The sequence below is a fragment of the Balaenoptera ricei genome, chromosome 3 (genome assembly GCF_028023285.1).
Source record: "Balaenoptera ricei isolate mBalRic1 chromosome 3, mBalRic1.hap2, whole genome shotgun sequence".
Classification (NCBI taxonomy): domain Eukaryota; kingdom Metazoa; phylum Chordata; class Mammalia; order Artiodactyla; family Balaenopteridae; genus Balaenoptera; species Balaenoptera ricei.
The window spans coordinates 154,549,541-154,576,205 of record NC_082641.1 but is presented as its reverse complement, the minus strand read 5'-3'; the positions used below and the strand labels follow the sequence as shown (position 1 = coordinate 154,576,205).

The 26,665-nt window shown below is 41.7% G+C and overlaps 2 protein-coding genes across 2 annotated transcripts in view; one reads left to right on the top strand and one right to left on the bottom strand.

Annotated features, from left to right (window-relative positions):
• The window catches only part of LOC132363422 (ELKS/Rab6-interacting/CAST family member 1-like), a 120,209-nt gene extending 106,308 nt beyond the window's left edge, over positions 1-13,901 (bottom strand). The window contains 5 exon segments of the mRNA XM_059919124.1: positions 11,656-11,816; positions 12,852-13,071; positions 13,117-13,336; positions 13,483-13,667; positions 13,716-13,901. Coding sequence (XP_059775107.1) covers positions 11,656-11,816; positions 12,852-13,071; positions 13,117-13,336; positions 13,483-13,667; positions 13,716-13,901 — 972 coding nt within the window.
• The window catches only part of LOC132363421 (centrosomal protein of 78 kDa-like), a 37,832-nt gene continuing 24,370 nt past the window's right edge, over positions 13,204-26,665 (top strand). The window contains exon 1 of the mRNA XM_059919123.1: positions 13,204-13,373. The gene's annotated coding sequence lies outside the window, so the exon portion shown is untranslated. The remainder of the gene's footprint in view (positions 13,374-26,665) is intronic.

Below are 26,665 nucleotides of genomic sequence, written 5' to 3'. Positions count from 1 at the left end.
TGAGCCTCCCTAGGAAAAGAAAACACAGCAAGAGGAGATAGTCATAGGACCGATTCAACATTAGATGGCAGGCAGAGGGTAAGAGGCGGCCAAAGGAGACAAGAGGAGCAGTCAGAGAAGTCGGCAGAAATCAGGAAAACTGTGTCACAGAAACTGAAAGAAGTTGAAAAGGACCCTTTCTCTAAGGGGAGAACACAGACCAAGAAAGATCTGGCTCTGGGTTCAATTCCTGGTTCCATCAGGATGACTTCAGTGAAGTTAACTAAATACTCTGAGCCTTAATTTATTAATCTATACTATGAACATTATGAAACTGAATCTACAGGGTTATTATAATAATTAGCAGTAAGACAGAACACCTATCACACTGTAAATTATCAATAAATGGCAGTTACTGTTGTTGCTCCTGTTTGTAAAACCAAAAGGTTTGGTTAGTGGCTTACTGAACCCAGCCCTGGGAAGGCCTAGGGGTTCTAAAGAACATCTTCAGGGAATGCCTGGCAGGGCCACACTGGGGCATCTGGGCTCCCCAGTCCTGTCTCAATCAGAACAGCTTTGCCTTCTTTTTCATTTTACTTCTTAAAATAAGTTTTAGGCACTTGCCTGGTGGCACCGTGGTTGGGAATCCACCTGCCAATGCAGGGGACACGGGTTCGAGCCCTGGTCCGGGAAGATCCCACATGCCGCACAGCAACTAAGCCCGTGCACCACAACTACTGAGCCTGCGCTCTAGATCCCGGCTCCACAACAAGAGAGGCCACCGCAATGAGAAGCCTGCGCCCCACGCCGCTCGCCGCAACTAGGGAAAGCCTGTGCGCAGCAACGAAGACCCAACACAGCCAAAAAATAAATTAGTTAATTAATAAATAATAAGTTTTATTTTCATATCTGAATAATATTCATTTGAAAAAGGGGTCTGCAGCTTAAAGTGTTTTTCAAAAAGCAATGACTGGATCATCTCAATAGTCCCTTCAATTCATTTGGATTACAGCTTGTAATTCTTTTTTTTTTTCTTTTTTTGAATTTTTGAAGTTTGTTTTATTTATTTTTTTATACAGCAGGTTCTGATTAGTTATCTATTTTATACATATTAGTGTATACATGGCAATCCCAATCTCCCAGTTCATCCCACCACCACCCACCCTCCCCGCCACTTTCCCCCCTTGGTGCCCATACGTTTGTTCTCTACATCTGTGTCTATTTCTGCCCTGAAAACCGGTTCATCTGTACCATTTACAGCTTGTAATTCTTCACCAAAGTAAAACATGTGAGAAATAAGGACAAAACAACACACTTGATAACATAATCCCTAACATGAAGCTTATTATTTATGATTATTTAATTGGAATAATGGTTATAAATCAATTAGCTCTGTTTATCTACTGAAAATTGTACTAGGGTCAGTGCCATTACTGCCATTGAAGTGCCACAGCCTTATAATAGCAAATTATTGTTTGTTTGCTTAAGATTATAACCACATGAACGGTGAAGAAAAGAGTTAAGCAGCATTAAAATCACAAAGGGCTTTCTTTTTTCATGAAAAATAAAGTTGGTTAGTGTGCTCAAATTACTTGTTTTCTTTTTGAAAGCCCTGCATGAAGAAAACCAATTAATAAAGAATCAAAATATCTCACCAGCCTTTTCTCATTGAAATCAGTACCTCTAAAAACTTTCTTTTAATATCCTTTTCTTATGCTATTGATTGTTTGTAACTAATCACTTTCCATGTCATCATTGTATGTGGTCCTCTTGTGATAATTATCCCACACTCTCCAGTTTAGTCTGTTGAGCAATCACCACTCTGGTGCAGCTGAAAATTCTCAGGGACACTAGCTTGAATCTCTATGGCACAGATGTCCTAATACTTCATTTTAAAATGGGACAAAGGTTTTACAGAGCCTTGCTGATCTTTTGTCCCAGACACTGGCTGTCTTTTTCATCTAGGACATAATCAAAAATGTACTGTATTAAAAAAAAATGTACTGTATAAGTTTTTTAACTACAACTTTAGAATTTATACTCTTCAATAGTAAGTCACTTCTCTTAAATGACAGAATTTGCTCCTATTTAATTGCTGGAAGTTTTAAGCAATTCAATAGGAGCTGACGGTGGATCAATAGTTGTCTTCATTTTAACAGCTCACCCAATAATGAGGAACATGAGAACTGCATCTGGAAGATTTGGTGTGAAAGGAAATGACTTCTGAAAGGCTGACTGATTTATTTGTGCTGATACTGGCACAGACTGCCCTACTTTAGGCAGGATGGTTAGGGAAGGTCTCTTTGAAGACGTACCATTTAAGCTGACACCTGAGGCAGCCAGCATATAAGAGTGGGGTAAGAATGTCTGGCAGCACATAAGAATAAAGAGTTAAGAACAGCATATATATATATATGTATATGTGTGTGTGTGTGTGTGTACATATATATTTGAAGGACATTTTTTTCAACACCCAATCGGCCATTAATACAAATTGAAAGCCTGTTATAATCAAATCAATGTAGTCCTGGAAAAAGAGTATCAACAAAGAGATCAATGGAACAAATCTCACAATAATTAAGCACTTAAGAAAGAAAAAGGAAATGCCACAAACCAAAAGAAAAGAGACTGATCACAGTATTTAGAAAGCTTTTCAATTATTAGGAAAACATCAAAATAAATATGTTCTCCCCACACAAAATTAAAAATAAGTTCCAGGAAGATTAAAGAACTAGGTATAAAATGCAAATTAATTAGAAAATAAAAAGAATAAATATAACATATTTAATGATATTCAGATAGGGAAGGACTTTCTAAACAAAAAACGAAATGTAAGAAATTACAAAAAAATTACAAATTACAAATGTAAGAAAAGTATAGTACATTTTACTGCTTAGAAATCTAGAATTATAAACATCAAAAGTCAAAAACTAATGAGCAAATGACAAAAACTAAAAATTATTCACAACTGTGAAAGTACTTTATCCTCACTATTGAAAAAGCCCATAAACGTCAATGAAATACTAAGACCTTACTGTCCCCAAGAGAAATTAACAAATAGGAATATACCAATCACAGACAATATGCAAATTGACAATAAACACATGAAAATGTACACAAAGAATTGCAAATGAAAGCAAGGTAAGACAAAACTTTTTAATCTATGAAAGAGGTAAAAGTTTTTTTTCAGGCAAAAGATTTTTAAACATTATATGAACAGGTAAGGTGATACATGCATTCTTACATGCCTGATCACCTAAAGTGGTCCAATCCTTCTAGAAAACAGTGTGTCAATAAGTATATTCATCTCTTTTATTTTATAAGCACAAATGTATCATCCTTAGGAAGCAGAAACTATCTTCTAGCAATGTTGCTTTTCTCTCCAAATATAAGGTGGATAATATAGTAATTTGTAGGGTCATTTTTGTAACATTTTCTCATTACAAAGTAATAAATATAAGTGTTAAAACATTTTAAGAGTACATAAATGTATATGGGAAAACCTCTCCTATAATTCCTTTGATCCCCTCTGATGAATAGATTCAATTTTTTAACAACCTATCATAGGGAAATAATCAGAAATGTGAAAATGTATTAATAAAGATGGCCATAACAGTAATACATATGACAAAAAAAACTGAAAAGTGGGGAGACCTTCAAGATGCCGAAAGAGTAACACATGGAGATCACCTTCCTCCCCACAAGTACATCATAAATACATCTACGTGTGGAACAACTCCTACAGAACACCTACTGAACACTAGCAGAGGACCTCAGACCTCCCAAAAGGCAAGAAACTCCCCACGTACCTGGGTAGGGCAAAAGAAAAAAGAAAAAACAGAGACAAAAGAATAGGGACGGGACCCGCACCAGTGGGAGGGAGCTGTGAAGGAAGAAAGGTTTCCATGCACTAGGAAGCCCCTTCACTGTCGGAGACAGGGCGTGGCAGGGCGAAGCTTCAGAGCCACGGAGGAGAGCGCAGCAACGGGGGTGCGGAGGGCAAAGCGGAGAGATTCCCTCACAGAGGATCGGTGCCGACCAGCACTCACCAGCCCGAAAGGCTTGTCTGCTCACCCGCCAGGGCGGGCGGGGGCTGGGAGCTGAGGCTCGGGCTTCGGAGGTCAGACCCCAGGGAGAGTACTGGGGTTGGCTGCGTGAACACAGCCTGAAGGGGGCTAGCGTGCCACAGCTAGCCGGGAGGGTGTCCGGGAAAAGTCTGGAGCTGCCCAAGAGGCAAGAGACCATTGTTTCGGGCACGTGAGGAGAGGGGATTCAGAGGACCTCCTAAATGAGCTCCAGAGACGGGCGCGAGCCGAGGCTATCAGCATGGACACCAGAGACTGGCATGAGACACTAAGGCTGCAGGTGCAGCCACCAAGAAGCCTGTGTGCAAGCACAGGTCACTATCCACACCTCCCCTCCCGGAAGCATGTGCAGCCCCCGACTGCCAGGGTCCCGTGATGCAGGGACAACTTCCCCGGGAGGACACACGGGGCGCCTCAGGCTGGTGCAATGTCACGTCAGCCTCCGCCACCACAGGCTCACCACCGCATTCTGTACTCCTCCCTCCCCCCAGGCCTGAGTGAGCCAGAGCCCCGGAATCAGCTGCTACTTTAACCCTGTCCTGTCTGGGCAGGAACAAACGCCCTCAGGCAACCTACATGGAGAGGAGAGGCCAAATCCAAAGCTGAACCCCGGGAGCTGTGTGAACAAAGAAGGAAAGGGAAATCTCTACCAGAAGCCTTAGGAGCAGCAGTTTAAATCTCCACAATCAACTTGATGTACCCTGCATCTGTGGAATACCTAAAAAGACAATGAATCATCCCCAAATTGAGGCAGTGGACTTCGTGTGATTTTGCCTGTATAGCTTTGCTTTTACCAATTGTCCTAGGGTTCTGTCTGTCCGTTTTTTGTTTTTTTTTTCTTAGTATAGTTTTTAGCGTTTGTTATCATTAGTGGATTTGTTTTTTGGTTTGGTTGCTCTCTTCTTTTTTTTTTCTTTTTTTAATTACTTTTTAATTTTTTTTATTTTCAATAATTATTTTTTATTTTTTATTTTAATAACTTTATTTTATTTCTTTTTTTTCTCCCTTTTCTTCTGAGCCGTGTGGCTGACAGGGTCTTGGTGCTCTGGCCGGGTGCCAGGCCTGTGTCTCTGAGGTGGGAGAGCCGAGTTCAGGACATGGGTCCAGCAGAGACCTCCCAGCTCCACGTAATATCAAATGGCAAAAGCTCTCCCAGAGATCTCCATCTCAACGCTAAGACCCAGCTCCACTCAACGACCAGTAAGCTACAGTGCTGGACACACTATGCCAAACAACTAGCAAGACAGGAACACAACTCCACCCATTAGCAGAGAGGCTGCCGAAAATCATAATAAGGTCACAGACACCCCAAAACACACCACCAGACGTGGACCTGCCCACCAGAAAGACAAGATCCAGCCTCATCCACCAGAACACAGGTACCAGTCCCCTCCACCAGGAAGCCTACACAACCCACTGAACCAACCTTAGCCACTGGGAGCAGACACCAAAAACAACGGGAACTACGACCTGCAGCCTGCAAAACGGAGACCCCAAACACAGTAAGTTAAGCAAAACGAGAAGACAGAGAAACACACAGCAGATGAAGGAGCAAAGTAAGAACCCACCAGACCAAACAAATGAAGCGGAAATAGGCAGTCTACATGAAAAAGAATTCAGAGTAATGACAGCAAAGATGATCCAAAATCTTGCAAGTAGAATGGAGAAAATACAAGAAACGTTTAACAAGGACCTAGAAGAACTAAAGAATAAACAACAAGGATGAACAACACAATAAATGAAATTAAAAATTCTCTAGAAGGAATCAATAGCAGAATAACTAAAGAAGGAGAATGGATAAGTGACCTGGAAGATAAAATAGTGGAAATAACTACTGCAGAGAAGAAAAAAGAAAAAAGAATGAAAAGAATTAAGGACAGTCTCAGAGACCTCTGGGACAACATTAAACGCACCAACATTCGAATTATAGGGATCCCAGAAGAAGAAGAGAAAAAGAAAGGGACTGAGAAAATATTTGAAGAGATTATAGTTGAAAACTTCCCTAATGTGGGAAAGGAAATAATCAATCAAGTCCAGGAAGCACAGAGAGTCCCAGGCAGGAGAAATCCAAGGAGAAACACAAGAAGACACATATTAATCAAACTATCAAAAACTAAATACAAAGAAAAAATATTAAAAGCAGCAAGGGAAAAGCAACAAATAACATACAAGGGAATCCCCATAAGGTTAACAGCTGATCTTTCAGAAGAAACTCTGCAAGCCAGAAGGGAGTGGCAGGACATATTTAAAGTGATGAAAGGGAAAAACCTACAACCAAGATTACTCTACCCAGCAAGGATCTCATTCAGATTTCATGGAGAAATTAAAACCTTTACAGACAAGCAAAAGCTAAGACAATTCAGCACCGCCAAACCAGCTTTACAACAAATGCTCAAGGAACTTCTCTAGGCAGGAAACACAAGAGAAGGAAAAGACCTACAATAACAAACCCAAAACAATTAAGAAAATGGTAATAGGAACATACATATCGAGCATTACCTTAAATGTAAATGGTTTAAATGCTCCAACCAAAAGACACAGACTGCTGAACTGATACAAAAACAAGACCTGTATATATGCTGTCTACAAGAGACCCACTTCAGACCTAGGGACACATAAAGACTGAAAGTGAAGGAATGGAAAAAGATATTTTATGCAAATGGAAATCAAAAGAAAGCTGGAGTAGCAATTCTCTTATCAGACAAAACAGACTTTACAATAAAGAATGTTACAAGAGACAAGGAAGGACACTACATAATGATCAAGGGATCAATCCAACAAGAATATAACAATTGCAAATATTTATGCACCCAACATAAGAGCACCTAAATACATAAGGCAAAGGCTAACAGCCGTAAAAGGGGAAATCGACAGTAACACAATCATAGTAGGGGACTTTTAACATCCCACTTTCACCAATGGACAGATCATCCAAAATGAAAATAAATAAGGAAACACAAGCTTTAAATGATACATTAAACAAGATGGACTTAACTGATATTTATAGGACATTCCATCCAAAAACAACAGAATATACTTTCTTCTCAGGTGCTCATGGAACATTCTCCAGGATAGATCATATCTTGGGTCACAAAGCAAGCCTTGACAAATTTAAGAAAATTGAAATTGTATCAAGTATCTTTCCTGACCACAATGCTATGAGACTAGATATCAATTACAGGAAAAAATTTGTAAAAAATACAAACACATGGAGGCTAAACAATACACTAGTTAATAAACAAGAGATCACTGAAGAAATCAAAGAGGAAATCAAAAAATACCTAGAAACAAACGACAATGAAAACACGACGACCCAAAACCTATGGGATGCAGCAAAAGCAGTTCTAAGAGGGAAGTTTATAGCAATACAATCCTACCTCAAGAAACAAGAAACATCTCAAATAAACAACCTAACCTTCTACCTAAAGCAATTAGAGAAAGAAGAACAAAAAAAACCCAAAGTTAGCAGAAGGAAAGAAATCATAAAGATCAGATCAGAAAGAAATGAAAAAGAAATGAAGGAAACGATACCAAAGATCAATAAAACTAAAAGCTGGTTCGTTGAGAAGATAAACAAAATTGATAAACCATTAGCCGGACTCATCAAGAATAAAAGGGAGAAGACTCAGATCAATAGAATTAGAAATGAAACAGAAGTAACAACTGACACTGCAGAAATACAAAGGATCATGAGAGATTACTACAAGCAACCATACGCCAATAAAATGGACAACCTGGAAGAAATGGACAAATCCACAATCAACATTGTGAAAATGACTATACTACCCAAAGCAATCTACAGATTGAGTGCAATCCCTATCAAACTACCAATGGCATTTTTCACAGAACTAAAACAAAAAATTTCACAATTTGCATGGAAACACAAAAGACCCCGAATAGCCAAAGCAATCTTGAGAAAGAAAAATGGAGTTGGAGGAATCAGGCTCCCTGACTTCAGACAATACTACAAAGCTACAGTAATCCAGACAGTATGGTACTGGCACAAAAACAGAAATATAGATCAGTGGAACAGGACAGAAAGCCCAGAGATAAACCCACGCACATATGGTCACCTTATCTTTGATAAAGGAGGCAAGAATATACATTGGAGAAAAGACAGCCTCTTCAGTAAGTGGTGCTGGGAAAACTGGACAGGTACATGTAAAAGAATGAAATTAGAACACTCCCTAATACCATACACAAAAATAAACTCAAAATGGACTAAAGACCTAAATGTAAGGCAAGACACTATCAAACTCTTAGAGGAAAACAGAGGCAGAACACTCTATGACATAAATCACAGAAAGATCCTTTTTGACCCACCTCCTAGAGAAATGGAAATAAAAACAAAAATAAACAAATGGGACCTAATGAAACTTCAAAGCTTTTGCACAGCAAAGGAAACCATAAACAAGATGAAAAGACAACCCTCAGAATGGGAGAAAATATTTGCAAATGAAGCAACTGACAAAGGATTAATCTCCAAAATATACAAGCAGCTCATACAGCTCAATATCAAAAAACAAACCACCCAATCAAAAAATGGGCAGAAGATCTAAATAGACATTTCTCCAAAGAAGACGTATAGATGGCCAAAAGGCACATGAAAAGATGCTCAACATTGCTAATTATTAGAGAAATGCAAAGCAAAACAACAATGAGATATCACCTCACATCAGTAAGAATGGCCATCATCAAACAAATCTACAAACAATAAATGCTGGAGAGGGCATGGAGAAAAGGGAACCTTCTTACACTGATGCTGGGAATGTAAATTGGTGCACCCACTATGGAGAACAGTATGGAGGTTCCTGAAGAAACTAAAAATAGAGTTACCATATGATCCAGCAATCCCACTCCTGGGCATATATCCAGAGAAAAACATAATTCAAAAAGATACATGCAACCCAGTGTTCACTGCAGCTCTATTACAATAGCCAAGACATGGAAGTAACCTAAATGTCCATCAATAGATGAAGGGATAAAGAAGATGTGTTTTATATATTTATACATATATATGTATACACACACACACACACACACACACAAAATGGAATATTATTCAGCCATAAAAAGGCATGATATAATGCCATTTGCAGCAACATGCATGGACCTAGAGATTATCATACTACGTGAAGTAATCCAGACAGAGAAAGACAAATATCATGATATCGCTTATATGTGGAACCTAAAAAAAAAAAAAAAAGATACAAATGAACTTATATACAAAACAGAAATAGACCCACAGACATAGAAAACAAACTTATGGTTACCAAAGGAGAAAAGAGTGTGGAGGAGGGATACATTAGGAGTTTGGGATTAGCCACCACTCTCAACAGCATGTTTGGATACACGATTAGGCCTGAAGTGCTTAATTTGTTAAAAGAAAGGTATTAAACAACCATTTTATTAAGATATGAAAATGAGAGACAACAACAAGGAGAAATTTAAGTGCAAATTAAAGCAAAGACTACTTTAAAAACTTTAAGTCAGTAAATCTGCATGACAAAAAACTTGTAGAAAATCTAAGAATAGCATGATGCTGTAGTAGTATCTCCTGAGCAAATGAGGAAGGTGATTTAAGAGACAGGTCACCTGTCAGAGCCAGGTTTTAACACCTTATTTCGAGAATTTTTATTTAATGTTTATTCATCAAATTTCTATACCACTTATAAATTCTCTGAATACTTTAATGACTCAGCCCATGCCTTAGTGTGTGAGTGTTTGATCTTACCAAAAACAGCTTTGCAAATCACAGTATTTTTCTGAAACGTTCTCTCTAACCTGGGTTGGCAAGGGAAGTCCATAAGAAAGTTTAGTACTGTGGTTCCAAAAATAATAACAATAATAAAACAAAAAAAAAAATCACACGCAATTCCCTTTTAATGGTTTAAAGTCAAGCATTCTTTAAAAAATTCTTTCATATCTTTTCAAAGTCCTAATAATAAAGGAAAATTCCTTTACAAATCCACCACTGTTTTGCTATAGACACTTGAACTGAGTGGGAAAGATGTGACAAGTCAAGTCAAGATATTGGTCCACAGAGAAAACGAAACAATACTCCTATACCGTTGCTTTAGCAGGGCCTGTTTGTGCTTAGGAGTATCACATCGATACCTTGTATTCCCGAATATTATACCCATCCTTCCTCTATGTTCTTATCATCAGGGATAAAACCTTGTCTTCAACTGCTTCTACTAACCTGCTCGTAAGAAGCAAACTTTCTCATCACGATACTCAGAACCCTAAATTCTCCCCGTTCTCCCTGCATTATCAACCTATTTCTGGCTCCAGTATCTGTCACTTCCGAGAGCACATCACCTGTAATTCTTTTCTAAAAGATCAGGCTCTCTTAACCTCCCACTGTGTCCTAATAATCCATAAGCACAGGGGACACCTCGATATTTGTTTCTCAACTCCTGGGCTGCCGTCATGATATCAAAGCAATCGTGCCCCATGAAAATTCATGCTGAGGTGTCATGGCAAGATCCTCTGCTACTTTGTAATTCTCATATTCAACATTTATTGACAGTTCAAAGTAGCAGAAAAGAAGAGGGGATGTTAGCTTCAAGCACTGGCTGGGCTCAGAAAGACTGTTTACTTTAGGTCAGAGAGAGTGCGTATTTATTGCAGAGAAGAAGGAACTAACAGAAAGTGAGCAAAGATTATGTGAAAGAAAATTAATGGAGACAGATTGCAGAGGAGGGAACCAGAGCTTAAATCTGTGATAGAAATAAGAAGCGAGCTTGGTGAAGGAGAGACAGTATCTCCTCTGAGTCAGAAGAGAAGACGACAAGAACACAGGTAACTGCTGAGGTGATGAAGGTAACTGAGGGGTCCCAGCATAGACTTGGTTTCAGTAAAATGAGAGCAGGACAATTACATAGGAGTGGGGATTGGAGTGATGGAGAAAGTACTAAGGGACTTAAAAAAGAGACATACTTGTTCTGAAGAGAAGGAAACCAGAACTTTTCAAAGTCACAGAGGAGAAAAAGCAGCAGCTGTATTCTGCACAGCAGATATATACAGCCTTCACAACAGACTATCTCAAGGAAGCTGCAAGATGCCTGGAAAGTACAAAAATGATGTAAAGAAAGGTTCTGCTAAAAGTGACAATTTTGTCAAAACTGACTGGAGAGTGTGGCAAATGTTAATGGTGAAATATGGGGGATGGGTATAAGGAGGTTCACTATACTATTCTCTACTTTTGTGTACCTTTGGAAATGTTTATAATAAAAAATGTTTTTAAAAATTGCCTAGCCATCGTATGACCTCAGGAGCAATGGTTATCTTCCTCAGAAAGCTCAACAACTTGCCAGAACTTTCCAGAAGGTTTTAGGAATTTCAGAGACACAATTGCATACGGATACATACACTCTAGAGGACTGCAAAATTCAATGACAGGGAGGCAAAAAAAGTTTCTAGTTGACGAGGATTTGTCCCAAATTTGTTCTAAGGAGTGAGAAACACAAGTGAGCATTAAAATTAGGCTAAGTGTGTCAGGCGTGACAAACAGGGCCAGAAGATGAAAGCGATGAGGACAAGTATTTCAACTAAGCATATGCCTGAAGAACAATATTATAAAACTTACTTCATCTCCAGAACTTCCTCTAAGTGTTTTCTTCTCTCGGCCCGAAGGTTGGTCACATGAGTTTCCTTCTCTGCCAGTGACTGCTGAGTGCAGGACAGCGTCGCCTTCATGGACTCCAGCTCCTGTTTTACCTTCTCCATGGCCATCAGTAACTCCTGCACCTACGATCAATACAGAAAAGACAGAAACTGAGCATCTGGGTCAGGTATAGTCAGAGGAGCTGGGTGGGCAGTGGGCAACGCCTGGGTCCACAAAATTGAAGACACACCCATCAAAAATTCTGTACTCTCGCAGGATCAGACATAAATGGCAGTGAAAGAAATACATCTCTCATCTTCCCTCCACTATAATTCTTCTCAGTTTAGATCCAAAAAACCCTCATTTTCTTTTTGACAAATGTAAGGGCATCAGAAATAACAGTGTGCCAGAAACAATCCCTTCTAAGGAATTTATTTGGAAACAGTCCAGAAACTTCCATGGAAATAACAAGACAATGCAGATAAAAATATAAGGAACAAAATCATAATAAATATTTCTAGAACGATTTTAGGAAATAAAAGCCATAAACCTGACTAATACCAGATGCAGAATAAACATAAATGAGTCATTTTTATTCGTTCAAACTAAGATTCTTCTGTTTATACCATTACAAACAATCTCTTGTTAAAGAAACAGCTAGAATTCAATCGGATAATTTCCTGCTCTAAAGCTACGTAGGTAGAGATTTTCTGAGGAAGGCAGGAAGAAAAGAAAAAATATATATGACCAGATAGAGAAGAGACAGACGCTTTTAAAAGACCTGTAAAGGACTTCCCTGGTGGCGCCGCCCGCGAGGACCGGGACGGCCGTCCGCGCCGCCCTCCCTCCCTCCCCGGCCGCCGAGGCGAACCGCGGACAGGCCGCTGGCGGGGTCTCCCGGGCCGTGCGGGCAGCCCGAGGGCCTCCGGGCGGGAAGCCCACCTGTCCGCGGGCGCCAGGCTCCTCGGGGAGGCCCGCCCCGGGCTCTGCGTGACTGGCCTGCTGAAGCCGCGGCGGAGGCGGCGGCCCACTGTTTGCGCCGCACCGCCTCCTACGGCAAGAGGGAGGAGACAGACGCCGCCCGCCCGGCGCCTGCCGTGTGCGCGTGTGCGCCCGCGCCGGCCCGCAGCCCAGAGCCCACGCCCGCCAGCCCCCAGCCCCCCGCCCGCCAGCCTCACCTACGGCTCCGCCCTCCCCGGCGGCACGCTGCCGGGACCCAGCCAGGGCCGTGAGGAGGAGCGGGCGGAGGAGAGCCGAGGGGCCTAGCGCCAGCGACGGGCGGGAAGCTCCAGGCGCCGCCCGACCCCGAGCTGCCGCCACCGCGGCCGTCTCACCCTGCTCAGGGCTGCCGCTGCCGCTGCCGTTGCTGCCCGGGCGCCGCCGCCGGCGCCGCCACCACTACCGCCACCACAGCCACAGCTCGGCCCTGGCGCCCGACGTCACCGCGCCCCGCCCCCTGCGCGATTTCGCAGTCCCGCCCCAGGCCGACGTCAGCGCGAGCCCCGCCCCCGCTCCTCCCGGGAGCGCGACTCGGGCGCGCGCGGGCCTCGGGCACTTTCTGGGGGCTGGCGGGCGGGCCGGGCGGCCGTCCCGGTCCTCGGGGGCGGCAGCTGGCCCGGCGTCGGGCTCCCCAGTTTCTGGTACCGAAGCGCAGACGGGTTTCCTTGTCGGAGCCACGCACCGTTAATGTAAGGCCGTAGGTAAGCTATCGCTGCACTAAGAAAGTAAGAGTGATTTGAATCGTGTTTATTCCCGGCTGGCGATTGTTTTATCAGTAACTCTAAACGCCCCTGAGAGCAGTTGAGTCACCGCCAGCGTCCACGCCCTCGTGGCCCCACTGTCACTCTCCCGTCCCTCGTCAGGGTTCTCGTCCCTTCATTCGTCACCTCATCCCCATCCCGCCCAGCGTCCCCCCGCCTGCTGTACAGTCGCCCCTTCCGTAGGGTCCGCACGCGGCCGCCGCTGTCAGGACCGCTGCCGGGGGACGCTGGGTCCTGCCAAATGAAGCATCCTAAAGTGTTTCATTTTCTCGGGCACCCGACTTCACTCAGGAATAAGCCAGCTTCCTTTGACTGTTTCTCACGATCCTTCTTATCTGACTGCTGATCCGCTCGTTCTGCTGCTCCCCAGCGGTGTGGTGAGATGAAGGGAAAGCAAAGTGGACTCATCTTATCTTTCTGGTTTCCATTCTGCCGGTGTCTACGTGTGTGACCTTGGGAAAGTCCCATTACTCCTGGGTCCTGCTTTTCGTAACTGTAAAAGGGGGTGTGAACGAGATGTCTCAGATCTATCCCATCCCTGAAATGTGGGGATCTGAAGAGTGTGAGGTGCTAAGCCTTGTTATTCATGCACGGGAGTAGTGTCAATATCACAGACTCAGAAATTTTTTTGGTTTCTTTTTTGTCATTCCACTGTTCTTTTTTCTTATTTCCTACTCTGCCCCACATATCTTTTTTTAAACCTACACTTAGGATTTTTTTTTTTTTTAATTAAAACTGGCTGAGTGCATGCATTCGTTGCCTCTTCTTCCTGGAACCCCATTAAAATGCTAATAAAGGAATGAAAAATGATACAAACCCGTACAAAACAGAAAATGGGAAGGGAGCCACCAAGAGCTGTTTTTCTTTTTTTTTCCCTAAATTTACACACAAAGTGAGTGAGGTCTGATTAAACAAAATGGAAGAAACCATAATGTGGAATAGGCATGGGGGGGGGTACTGTAGGTGAAGAAGGAGGCCTACCTGCCAGAAGTGATTTAGAGAAATTGAAATTTGGAGACACTGACAAGACAGAGCAAGAGTGAGAAGCAGGGCTGAAAACAAGGACACTAAATAAAGGTCTCTATGTAGAACAGCAGAACCCTCCCTATACCTCAGATACAATAGCTAGGCATTTATCCCAGGCTAAGAGTCAAGCTTTTTCATCATCTCTGGGGAGCATTTAATGACTAAGAGTAAAACATTCTTTATTCTGGCACAATAGGCAGTTTCCTACCCACTCACCCTAGAGTGAAGTTGTGCAAGTTGGCAAGACCCTCCCAAGTTCTAAAGATGCGTCATCAGCATCCAACTACTTCATCTTAAATATGAACGGACAACCAGGGACTGTTAGGTGTTTAAGGGAAGTCTCCAACTTGGGGCTGGGGAAGGGAGGGAGAGGATAAGGAGAAAATGTGACCACAGAGGAAAAAGAAACTTCAGAGAACTTAAAAATATGCTCACAAACTTTTATTACAGCTATGAAACAAGGATAATGTACTCAGATAAGTAACAACCCAAGAACAAAAAGTAAGTCTTGAAATTAGAAATAGGAAAATGCCAAAATTATAAATTCACTGGAAGTGTTGAAAGGTAAAGTCCGTGCAATTTTAAGGAGAATAGAAGAAATACGCAAAGAGATGGAAATTGCAAGAGAAAATATAAGAAAAATAAAGAGTCAATCCAACAGGACTAATATTACAAGAGAAAAAGAAAAGAGAGTAAATAAAAGATGGAAAATTACCCCAAAAATAATGGAACAAAATTTCCCCAGAGCTGAAAATGTCCATTAGTGGAGAGCAAAGACAACTTTGTGAAATGTTAAAACTCTAAAGCTAAAGAGAAAATCCTGAATTTCCAAAGGAAAAATGTGACCCATAGGGACCTCCCTGGTGGTCCAGTGGTAAAGAATCTGCCTTCCAACGCAGGGGACGCAGGTTCAATCCCTGGTCGGGGAACTAAGATCCCACATGCTGTGGAGCAACTAAGCCAGTGTGCCTCAGCTAGAGCCCACATGCCACAAACTACAGAGCCCACGCGCTCTGGAACCCATGCACCACAACCAGAGAGAGAGAGAAAACCTGCACACCACAACTAGAGAGAAGCCCGCGCACCACAGAAAAAAGCCCGCACACCTAAAGGAAAGATCCCGAGTGCCGCAACTAAGACCCGACGCAGCCAAAAATAAAAAAAAAATAAACAAAAAAAGTGACCCGTAAAAGAGTAAGACTCACACTGCAATTAGAATTCCTACCAGCAACACTAGATATGAGAAGATAACAATGACCTTCAAGTTTCTGAGGGAAATATTTCTTGAACTTCAAATTCTAAGAATTTTTTTATTAAAAAAAACCTCTATTCCTAGCTGAATTATCATTAAGAGAGCAAAATGAAAACATTTTCAGATATGCAGAGACTCATAAAGTCAAACTTCCACATAGGCTTTTTTTCAAAATTTAAAGATGAGGTAGAAATGAGGTTTCTGACAGCATCACTATCCAGGATTCACTAGATCTAATTCAGTAGTAAAGGGAAGTCCCAAGAGCTAGGCTAGATTCGGATGGAAGGATAGGAGTTCTGGGAGAGAATTCAACTGAATAATTACTATGATAAAAAGCTTAGAAAAGGCGGGTTTCTGGTGTTCAACTTTTAGACCAAACCTGTTAATAAATTATAATCTTGCTGTAGTTAAAGCAGAGTTTATAAATTATACCAATGTTGACAACATAAAGGTAAAAATACAGCTGACAGTTTAAGATGTGAAACATAGGAAAGGTAGAGGTAAAGGGAAAAGCACTCAAGAGACGATGTGTGTAGTTGGCAGAATAAGAAGCGGTTGCTAAAGTGTACTGTTAGAAGTAGGAAAAGTGCCCAGTGGAGGAGCAAGGAATTATTAGGCTTACTGAGACGATAGGAAGACACGAGGTACAGGGTTTATAATTAAGCTAAATCGTCATCAAGAAATAATAGAAGACTTAATATCGTTAAAATAAGCAGTACTTCTCCATTTGTTCTGCACATTCTTTGCAATCCTATCAAAAATCCCAGCTGCCTTTTTTTATTTCTAGAAATTGACAATCAGATTCTAAAATTCACATGGCAATGCAAGGGACTCAGAATAGCCAAAAGAATCTTGAAAAAAAAAAGAAAAAAGTTAAAAAACACTCATTCTTCCTGCTTTCAAAACTGACTACAAAACTACAATAATCAAGATAGTGTGTCATACCAGAATAATGATAGACGTATATATCATGGAAAAGAATTGAGACTTCAGAAATAACCCACACATTTATGGACAGTTGATTCACTGGGAAAATAATAGTCTTTTCAACAAAGGGTGCTGGGACAGTTGTATAACCACATGCAAAAGAATGAAATTGGACCCCTACCTCACAAACGCAAAAATTAATTAAAGGAACTTCCCTGGTGGCGCAGTGGTTAACAATCCGCCTGCCAAGGCAGGGGACATGGGTTCAACCCATGGTCCAGGAAGACCCCACATGCCACGGAGCAACTAAGCCTGTGCGCCACAACTATTGAGCCTGCGCTCTAGAGCCCACGAGCCACAACTACTGAGCCTGCGTGCCACAACTACTGAAGCCCGCGTGCCTAGAGCCTGTGCTCTGCAACAAGATGAAGCCACCGCATTGAGAAGCCCACGCACCGCACCGAAGAGTACCCCCGCTCACCGCAACTAGAGAAAGCCCGCGCGCAGCAGTGAAGACCCAACGCAGCCAAAATTAATTAATTAATTAAATTTTAAAAAATTAATTCAAAATGGATCATAGACCTAAATATAAATGCTAAAACGATAATACTCTTAGAAAAAAATAGGTGTAAACCTTCATGACCTTGGATTAGGCAATAGTTTCTTAGCTCTGAAGCCAAAACCGTACGTGACAAAATTTTAAAATTGGACTCCATCAAAATCGAATATACAAAACTTTTGTATGTTCAGCTTTAAAAAGTATGGTGAGCCTTGAAGACATTATGCCAAATGAAATAACGCAATCACAAAAGGACTGTATATTGTATGATTTCATTTATATGAGGTACCTAGAATAGTAAAATTCATAGAGACAGAAAGCAGAAGGGTGGTTGCCAGGGGTTGGAGGAAGGCAGATGGCCATTTGCAAGCCAACCAAACCTGCCAACACCTTGATCTTGGATGTCCGGCCTCCAGAAATGTGTAAAATAAATTTCTGTTGTTTATGCTGCCCAGTCTGTGATATTTTGTTATGGCAGCCTCACCAGACTAATACAGATTTTGGTACTGAGAAGTGGGGTACTACTGTAACAAATACCTTAAACATGTGGAAGGGGCTTTGGAAGTGGGTAATGAGTGGAGGGGAAGATTTTTGAGGTGCATGTTAGGAAAAGCCTAGATTGCCTTGAAGAGAGACTCTTGGTAGAAATGTAAACGTTAAAAGGTGACTGTAGTGAGATCTCAGAAATGAGGAGCGTGTTACTGGAAACTGGAGGAAAGGTGACCCTTACTATAAAGTGGCAGAGAACTTGGCCAAACTGTTTCCTAGTGTTCTGTGGAAGGTAGAAATTAAAAGTGATAAACTGTGATATTTAGCTGCAGAGATTTCTAAGCAAAGTGTTGGTGGTGCGGCCTGATTTCTTCTTACTGCTTATAGTATGCAGGAGGTGAGAGATAAATTAAAGGAGTTGTTAAGCATAAGGGAACCAGAACCTAAAGATTTGGAAAATTCTTAGCCTATCTGCAATATTGTAACTTGCAAGAAATATATACTGGTGAGCGTTTTGTAATATGTTTAAATGTCAAATCACTGTGTTGTACACCTGAAACTAACATGTACATATCATACAATACATCAACTATACTTCAATTAAAAAAAAAGAAATACACATTTGGTCATTCAGATGACCAAAATATATCTCATATTTGGTCTTCATCCAAGGTTCTTGACTCACAGCTCCCAAAACCCTTGGAATTTCCTGAGGGATAAGACCAATGGGAACTTCTCTTGTCATAATGTTTGGTCTCTACTCCTCAGTTCCTGAAATCACTTTCAGAGTCATAAAGGTAAAATGGATGTCTCGTTATTTGTAACAAGCCCCTTTCTACCACAACAGGATTTATGTTAATGAGGTGACTTTTGGAAAGCCCTAAGTATGGGGGCTGGTCAGCAAAGAACCCAACCATGAATACAGGATTGGACCTTTCAGCCCCACCCCCTGACCTCCAGTGAGGGAAGAGAGGCTAGAGATTGAATCAGTTGCCAATGACCAGTGATTTGATCAATCATGTCTATGTAATGAAGACTCCACAACACTCAAAAGGGCAAGGCTCAGAGAGCTTCCGGTTGGTGAACACCTGGATAAGTGGGGAGAGTGACACACCAGGAGAGGGCGTGGAAGCTCCGCGCCCTTTGCCCATACCTTGCCCTATGCATCTCTTCCATCTGGCTCTTCCTTTTATAATATCCTTTCATAACAAACCAGTCGTCCAGTATGTAAAAATGTTTCTCTAAGTTCTATGAGCCACTCTGGGAAATTAATCAAACCCAAGAAGGGGGTCATAAGAACCTTTGATTTATAGCCATCAGTCAGAAGTACAGTTCACAACCTGGGCTTTCAATTGGCATCCTGAGTTGGGAGAGACTGTTGGAACCTCCCGTTTGTGGCCAGATGGTCAGAAGCACAGGTAACAACCTGGCTTGCACCTGGCATCCTGAGAGGGCAAGAGGGGTGTACAGCAGTCTTGTGGGACTGAGCACTTAACCTGCAGAACCTGATGCTGTCTCTGGATAGATAGTGTCAGAATTGAGCTGAGATGCAGGACACCCAGCTGGTACCCAGAGACTTGCTCCTTGGTGATGTTGGGAAACCACCTCAACTCCTCACGTGTTGGAATTAGGTGTAGAACCCAATTACTATCCATATTACAAAAAAAGAAGAAGTATGTTCTGGAGAATACATCCAGGGTGTAGCTGGACAGTCATTTGATAAAGAGGTCATGGGTGCAACTCATGGATATAATCAGTCATCTCATAAGTAACCAGGAATAGAAATAAGATTATACCAGTAGAAACACTGCCAGTCTGGACTAAGGGGCATAGAGACAACAAAATGGAGGAATACTGTCAGACTTCTGGGAGTCTACAGGACAGGACAATAGAGCTATCTGGCTGCCAATTCACATCACCCTTCAAGAAAAGTGAGAGATGACACCAAAAGTGATTCAGAGATCAACAGGGCTGCTACTCCAGCCATCAGCCCAGAGGGTACAGGTCTGGGGGGCAAGCTGTCTCCCTGGTTTCAGTGGAGCCTGCTACCAACCAGTGCCTCGGGAATAAAGCTGATGCCCAGGGCTGAGGGGGTGGAGCTACCACCCAGGGCCAAGGGGATGAGGTTGCCACCCCAGTGGGCCTGGAGGGCAGAGCATTGAGCCCAAAAGGATTACTCCTGAGCCTTAAAGTCTAATGAAATGTGCCTTGCTGGGTTTTGTACTCGCTTTGGACCCATTTCCCTTTCTTCTTCCTGATTTCTCTCTTTTAGAATAGAATCTCTCTCTATGCCTGTCTCACCAGTGTATTTTGGAACCACATAACTTGTCTGATGTCGCAGGCTCACAGCTGGCAAGGCATTTTGCCTTCGAGTGAATCATATCTCAAGTCTCAACCATACCTGATGATATTCAGGTGAGACTTTGCACTTAGAGTTGATGCTGGAATGGGTTAAGACTTTGGGATGTGGGTGAATGTGTTTACCTGTGAGAAGGACAAGAATTTTGGGTATCCAGAGGGCAGAATGTTTTGGACTGAGCTGCGTTCTCCCAAAATTTATGTGTGGAAGCCCTACCCCACAATGTGACTATATTTGGAGACAGGGCTTTTAAAGAGCTGGTTATGGTTAAATGAGGTCATATACAGTCTGTGGTATTTTGTTATGGCAGCCCTAGTAGACTAATTCAGACACCACCAGGAAAGTGAGAAGACAATACACAGAATGGGAAAAAAAATTTGCAACCACATATCTGATAATATATCCAGAATATGTAAATAATTCTTACAACTCAACAATAAAAAGACAACCCATTAAAAAATGGGTACAGGATTTGAATAGATATTTCTCCAGAGAAGATATATAAATAGCCAATAAGTACATGAAAAGATGCTCAACATCATCAGTCATTAGGGAAATGCAAATCGAAACCACAGTGAGAAACCACACCCACTAGGATGGCCATAATCAAAGAGAGTGTAACTGTTAGTGAGGATTTAGAGAAATCAGAACCCTCATACACACCTGGTGGAAATGTAAAATGGTGTAGTCACTTTGTAAAACAGTCTGACAGTTCCTTGAAATGTTAAATATAGAGTTACCATAAGACCCAGCGATTCTACTCCTAGCTATATACCTAAAAGAATTTAAAATATCCACACAAAACCACAAACTTTTGTATATGAATATTATAGCAGCATTATTCATAATAGCTGGACAGTGGAAACTAAATCATGAATAAGTTCAGAAAAAAAAATAATTTTTAACAAATTGCTGACCTGCAAGAAAGTAAAGGAATTGCCCTCAAAGACTCAGTGGCTTATAAACAGCAAATATTTATTTCTAAGTTAGTTGGGATTTGACAGCTGGAGGGAGGGGCAGTCAGCTGCTGTGCTGTGCTCGAGGTACGAATCAGTTCCACACGTCTCCCATTCAAGGAACCAGACTAAAGGAGCAGTAGTCACCTGGGTTGTATTTTCCTCATGATGGAAAACAAGCATACAAGAGGCTAAGCCACAGAATCACTTGAAGGCTCTGCTCAGGTGTGTCACATGTCCTGTGTGCTCGCACTTCATTAACCAAAGCAAGTCACACAGCCAGGTCCAACATAATGGTGCGGGAAAGTATACTCCTTTCATGGAGTAGAGGAAAGGAAGAAAAAAGGGAAGGAGAAAGACATGCCTTTCCCTTTAAGAAAACTTCCTAAAAAAATTGTGCACACCACTTCCTTTTATATCCCATGGTAAGAGCTTAGTTCATGGTCATTCCTTGCTGAAGGGCAAATTGGAAATATAGACTTTATTGTGGATGGTCATGTACCCAGTTAAAATTAAGAAGTTATATTACTAAAATAAGGAGAAAATGACTATTGAGAGACGACTATCAATCTGCCACAAACTTCTAAAACAATTAACTGATATTTAAAAACTTAACAGGGACTGCCCTGGTGGCGCAGTGGTTAAGAACCTGCCTGCCAATGTAGGCGACACGGGTTCCAGCCCTGGTCCAGGAAGATCCCACATGGTGAGGAGCAACTAAGGCCGTGAGCCACAACTACTGAGCCCACGTGCCACAACTACTGAAGCCCGCGTGCCTATAGCCTGTGCTCTGCAGCAAGAGACGCCACTGCAATGAGAAGCCCGCGCACCGCAACAAAGAGTAGCCCCTGCTCGCCGCAACTAGAGAAAACCCATGCGCAGCAACAAAGACCCAACGCAGCCAAAAATAAATAAATGAAATAAATAAATGTATAAACAAATAAATAAAGACAGGGAGGATAGAAAAGGCAGTCTCCTACTTTAAATCTACTTAGAGTCCCTTAAGGAGAATCTAGAGAAAGGAGGTAAGCATCTGTTCATATAATGGGTTCATATAATGGGTGAGGACTTTCCAAACCAATAAGAGACATAAATCTGTAGATGAGGAATCACTAAGAACAGGACCAGTAAAAAGAAATCCAATCTAGATACAGAGTAGTGAAACCGAGAACATAAAAGGCAACACATCTTAAAGTCAGTTGCATTAATTTCCCAGGTCTGCTGTAACAAAGTGCCAGAAACTGAATGGCTTAACATCACAGGAATTTATATAGTCTCACAGTTCTAGAGGCTGGAAATCCAAACTCCAGGTTGTCAGCAGGGCCTTGGTCCCTGTGAAGGAGAGGGGAGAACCCTTCCCTCCCCTCCCTAGTTTCTGGTGATTTGCGGCAGTCCTTGGCATTCCTTAGCTTGCATCTGCAGCGCTTCAGTGCCTGCCTCCCCATCACATGGCATTCCCCTTTTGAGTGTCTGTGTCTCTCTTCCTCTTCTGATAAGGCACCCAGTTATATTGGATTAAGGGCCCACCCTTCTCCAGTACGGCCTTATCTTAACTAATGGTGTCCACAGTGACGCTCTTTCAAAATAAGGTCATGTTCTTAGGCACTGGGGATTAGGGCTTTAACCTATCTTTCTGAGGAATACAATTCAACCCATAACATGAGACAAATAAATATCAGCTTACTTACAAAGGAACAGTAATTGACTGACAACAAACTTATGAACACACAAGGGAAGCTGGAAGACAGAATAATCTCTCCAAGTGCTGAGAGACAATAACTGTCATCTCACAATTGTGTACCCAGTAACACTAATTTATAAGATCAAGGACAAAATAAAGACATTTTCAAGTAAACAAAAGCACATGGTTTATTACCAATTGATCTTCATTAAAGGAAAATCTAAATGATACTTCAAAGGAAAATAATCCTGCAGATGAGGATCCAGAGGCATACACAGCTGCAGTCTGTGCCAACAAAAGGGGTACAGGGGGACTTAAAGGGGCCAAAGCTAAAAACAGAATCTGACTACCAAGTGGGAAGCATGTCCGCACTGATAGGAACCCAGGGTTTTTCTTCCCCCTGGGGGTCTCACGGTCATTAACCATCTGTGTCAGCAAAATGCAGTCTTCCAGGTTTCATATCAGATGGAGGCAAGGGTAAAAGTTGATAGGAAACTTGCATGACTTGGGTGCATTCCTGTGAGTGGGCTATAGCTCAGTCATGCAAAAAGGGGAGGGGTAGGACTGTGGGCCTAAGACGGGGCTGACAAAATGGATTCAGTGCGGTTCAGCCACACAGCATCACTGGGGACCATGACAAGAGCAGTTTATTCAGGTGGTTGAGTTGAAAGTTTGATTAATTGGTTCAAGAGAGAGTGGGATGGGTGGAAGTACAAGTTGTGAGTATTAGCAATTCTTTAGAGAATTTCTGTTATAAACAGGAGTGGGGAAATATAAGGTCAACATTATGTTCCCCTGTACCTTTCTCCTATTCCCAAATTCCACCTGACGTCATCCACTTCGGGTCACTTCTGGTTTGGGATACTTGTACGTGGAGGCATACTGGCTGGTATAATAGTTTGGGATTCCCCCTTTATTACCTATTTTATTTGTATAATGAGAAGATAACTAAACTTACATATTAAGTGTTAAGTATCTCTTACAGCATTTTAACTCCAAAATTGCAGAGAGGAGTATGAGAATAGTTTTTTAATCATTATTTCACCATACACAATATTATCTAACTTTACCTCTTATATTTGAAGTTTTTTATACCTGATTAATGTCCATATTTATGTGTAGGTGAAAAATAATTTACCACAGTAAGGTTTATAGTTATAGTTTTATGTCAAATTATATAACCACAAATACTAGAAGGCAGTATAGCAGAGTCTCAGGGGCAAGGGCTCTGGAATCTGACTGCGTGGGTTCATATTCTGGCTTAACCTATCCAGGCCCAATTTCCTTATCTAAACTGGAGATAATAATTGTAAAGGTATTATAAGGATTAAATGGGGAAATACATGTAAAGTGCTTAGACTAGTAAACACTTACTAAGTATATAGTAAGTCCTTGATAAAGTTAACTAGTGTTATTACTAAGCAGTGAATCAACTGTCAGTAAGAGAAGACCTGATTTACAGTGGCTTAAACCAGAAGGGTTTGTTCTGCTCACACAGCAGGCACCCTGAAGATAGGTGGCTGCTAAAATTTGCTCATTTCTACAATGCCAGGGTTTGGCCTCACTTCAGTTCCCTTGGACTTTTCCCTCATGATTACACCACCACCAATCACCACATTCTCAAACAAAGGCATTCAAAGGCAGAAAGCAGGAGGCAAGGAAACAGAATTTCTGCCCCTGCACCTTTCTCTTTTTAGGGAGGAAACCACCACTCTGTGTGTTGTGTTGTGTTCTTCAAGATTGTCTTAGTTTGAGAAAGCCCTCTGGCTAAACAATGGAGGTGCTGGCTTTGGGTGGTCAGGCAGTCCTAAGTGCACTGATGTGGTCCACATGAGGGGCACGGATGGGCGAGGCACCAGCTTGCTGCTACAGCTGTCTAAAGGGCATCTGATGTGGTACATATATACCTGGAATACTGCTCAGCCGTAAAAAAGATTGAAATAATGCCATTTCAGCAACATCAATGGACCAAGAGATTATCATACTAAGTGAAGGAAGTCAGACAGAGAAAGACAAATACTATATGATATCACTTATATGTGGAATCTAAAATATGACACAAATGAATTTATCTACAGAACAGAAACAGACTCACAGGCATAGAGAACAGACTTGTGGTTGTCAAGAGGGAGGGGGTTGGGGGAGGGACGGATTGGGAGTTTGGGATTAGCAGATACACACTACTATATATAAAATAGATAAACAACAAAGTCCAACTGTATAGCACAGGGAACTATATTCAATATCCTATAACAAACCATAAAGGAAAAAAAATTTTTTTAATAAAGGGCATCTAAAAATCTTACACATTCAAGAACACGCTTCTAATTTCTACCCCCAAACCTGCTCTTCCCACATGTTCCCCATCTCAGTAGGTGGCAGCTCCATCCTTCCTGTTACTCAGACCAAATGTTGGAGTCCTCCTTAATTCCTCTGTCTTACACATCACATTCAATTACACTGTAGTTAATAAATCCTGTCAGATCTGCCTTCAGATTCTGTCCAGAATCCAACCGCTTTCATCACCCCTGTCATCACCATGCTGACCCAACCCACCATCGTTTCTTGCCTGTATTATTTCAGTAGTTTCCTGACTGCTCTCCACTTTCTCCCCCACCATCCTTTTAAAAGCTAGATCATAATTATGTCACCTTCTTGCTCAGAACCCTCCAGTCTCACTCAGAGTAAAAGCCAGTTTCTTCTCACGGCCTGTAACTCCTCTAAGAGATTTGGTCCTCTCCAACTCTGCCCTTGCCTGCTACTCGCCCTCTAGCTCAGGCTGCCCCAGCTGCACTGACCTACTTGCTGTTCTTCAGTCATGCCAAGCATGCTCCCACGTCAAGACCTGCCCCTTCTGATGGGCACAGTCTTCTGCCACAGAGCTTCCAGGCTTGATTCCTCACTTCCTTCAAGTCCCCGATGTCACCACCCTGAAGCCATCCCTGCTCCTCTCCGTACTCCCTGCCCTCCTCGCTGTTTTAGTTTTCTCCATCTAACATGCTATACATGTGTATTTATATACATGGATGTACTATGCTTCTTTATTTATTTTCTATCTCCCCCACAGAAATGTAAGTTCTGTGAGGGAAGGGACTTTCTTTTTTTCCCTGTTTTACCCCTAGTGCTTGGAACCTAGTAGGCACTTGGGGGGAAAAATGCTGAATGAGTAAATGAATGAGCAAACAATATTATTAAAAAAAAAAAAAAAGCTGACTGCCTGATGACCAGACTGCAGCCGTGACACAAACTGCTCCATCTTTTTTTTTTTTTTAAACAGAAACCATTCTATTTATTTATTTATATTATTTATTTATTTTTGGCTGCGTTGGGTTTTAGTAGCGGCACGCGGGATCTTTCTTTGCAGCGCATGGGCTTCTCTCTAGTTGTGGCACAGGGGTTCCAGAGCGCGCAGCCTCAGTAGTTGCGGCATGCAGACTTAGTTGCCCTGCTGTGTGTGGGATCTTAGTTCCCTGATCAGGGATCGAACCCACGTCCCCTGCTTTGGAAGGTGGACTCTTAACCACGGGACCACCAGGGAAGTCCCAGCAAACAATATTGAACATTCAGTTTGCTTCAAGCTTTGTGTGTACAAGGCTTTGTGCATTTTCTTTCCGTGTTTTATGATTAATACCTTTTATGAATAATTATCAAAATGAGATTATTGAATAGGAAGGTAAAGGCATTTTTTGGCTTTTAATAAAAATAATCAAATTGTTTTCCAAAATATTTAAACCAGTTATGTAGAGGGCACCAGTTATATGATGGTCCTGCTAGGCAGTCTACATTTAAACTTTTCCATAAATTTTATAGGAAAGACTAGAAAAATTGATTATTTTTCCATATTTATTTATAACCATCAATAGTACTGTTACATTTTTCTTTTCAGTTTTTTTTTTTTTTAAACTTTGGGTTTATTTATTTATTTTTGGCTGTGTTGGGTCTTCGTTTCTCTGCGAGGGCTTTCTCTAGTTGTGGCAAGTGGG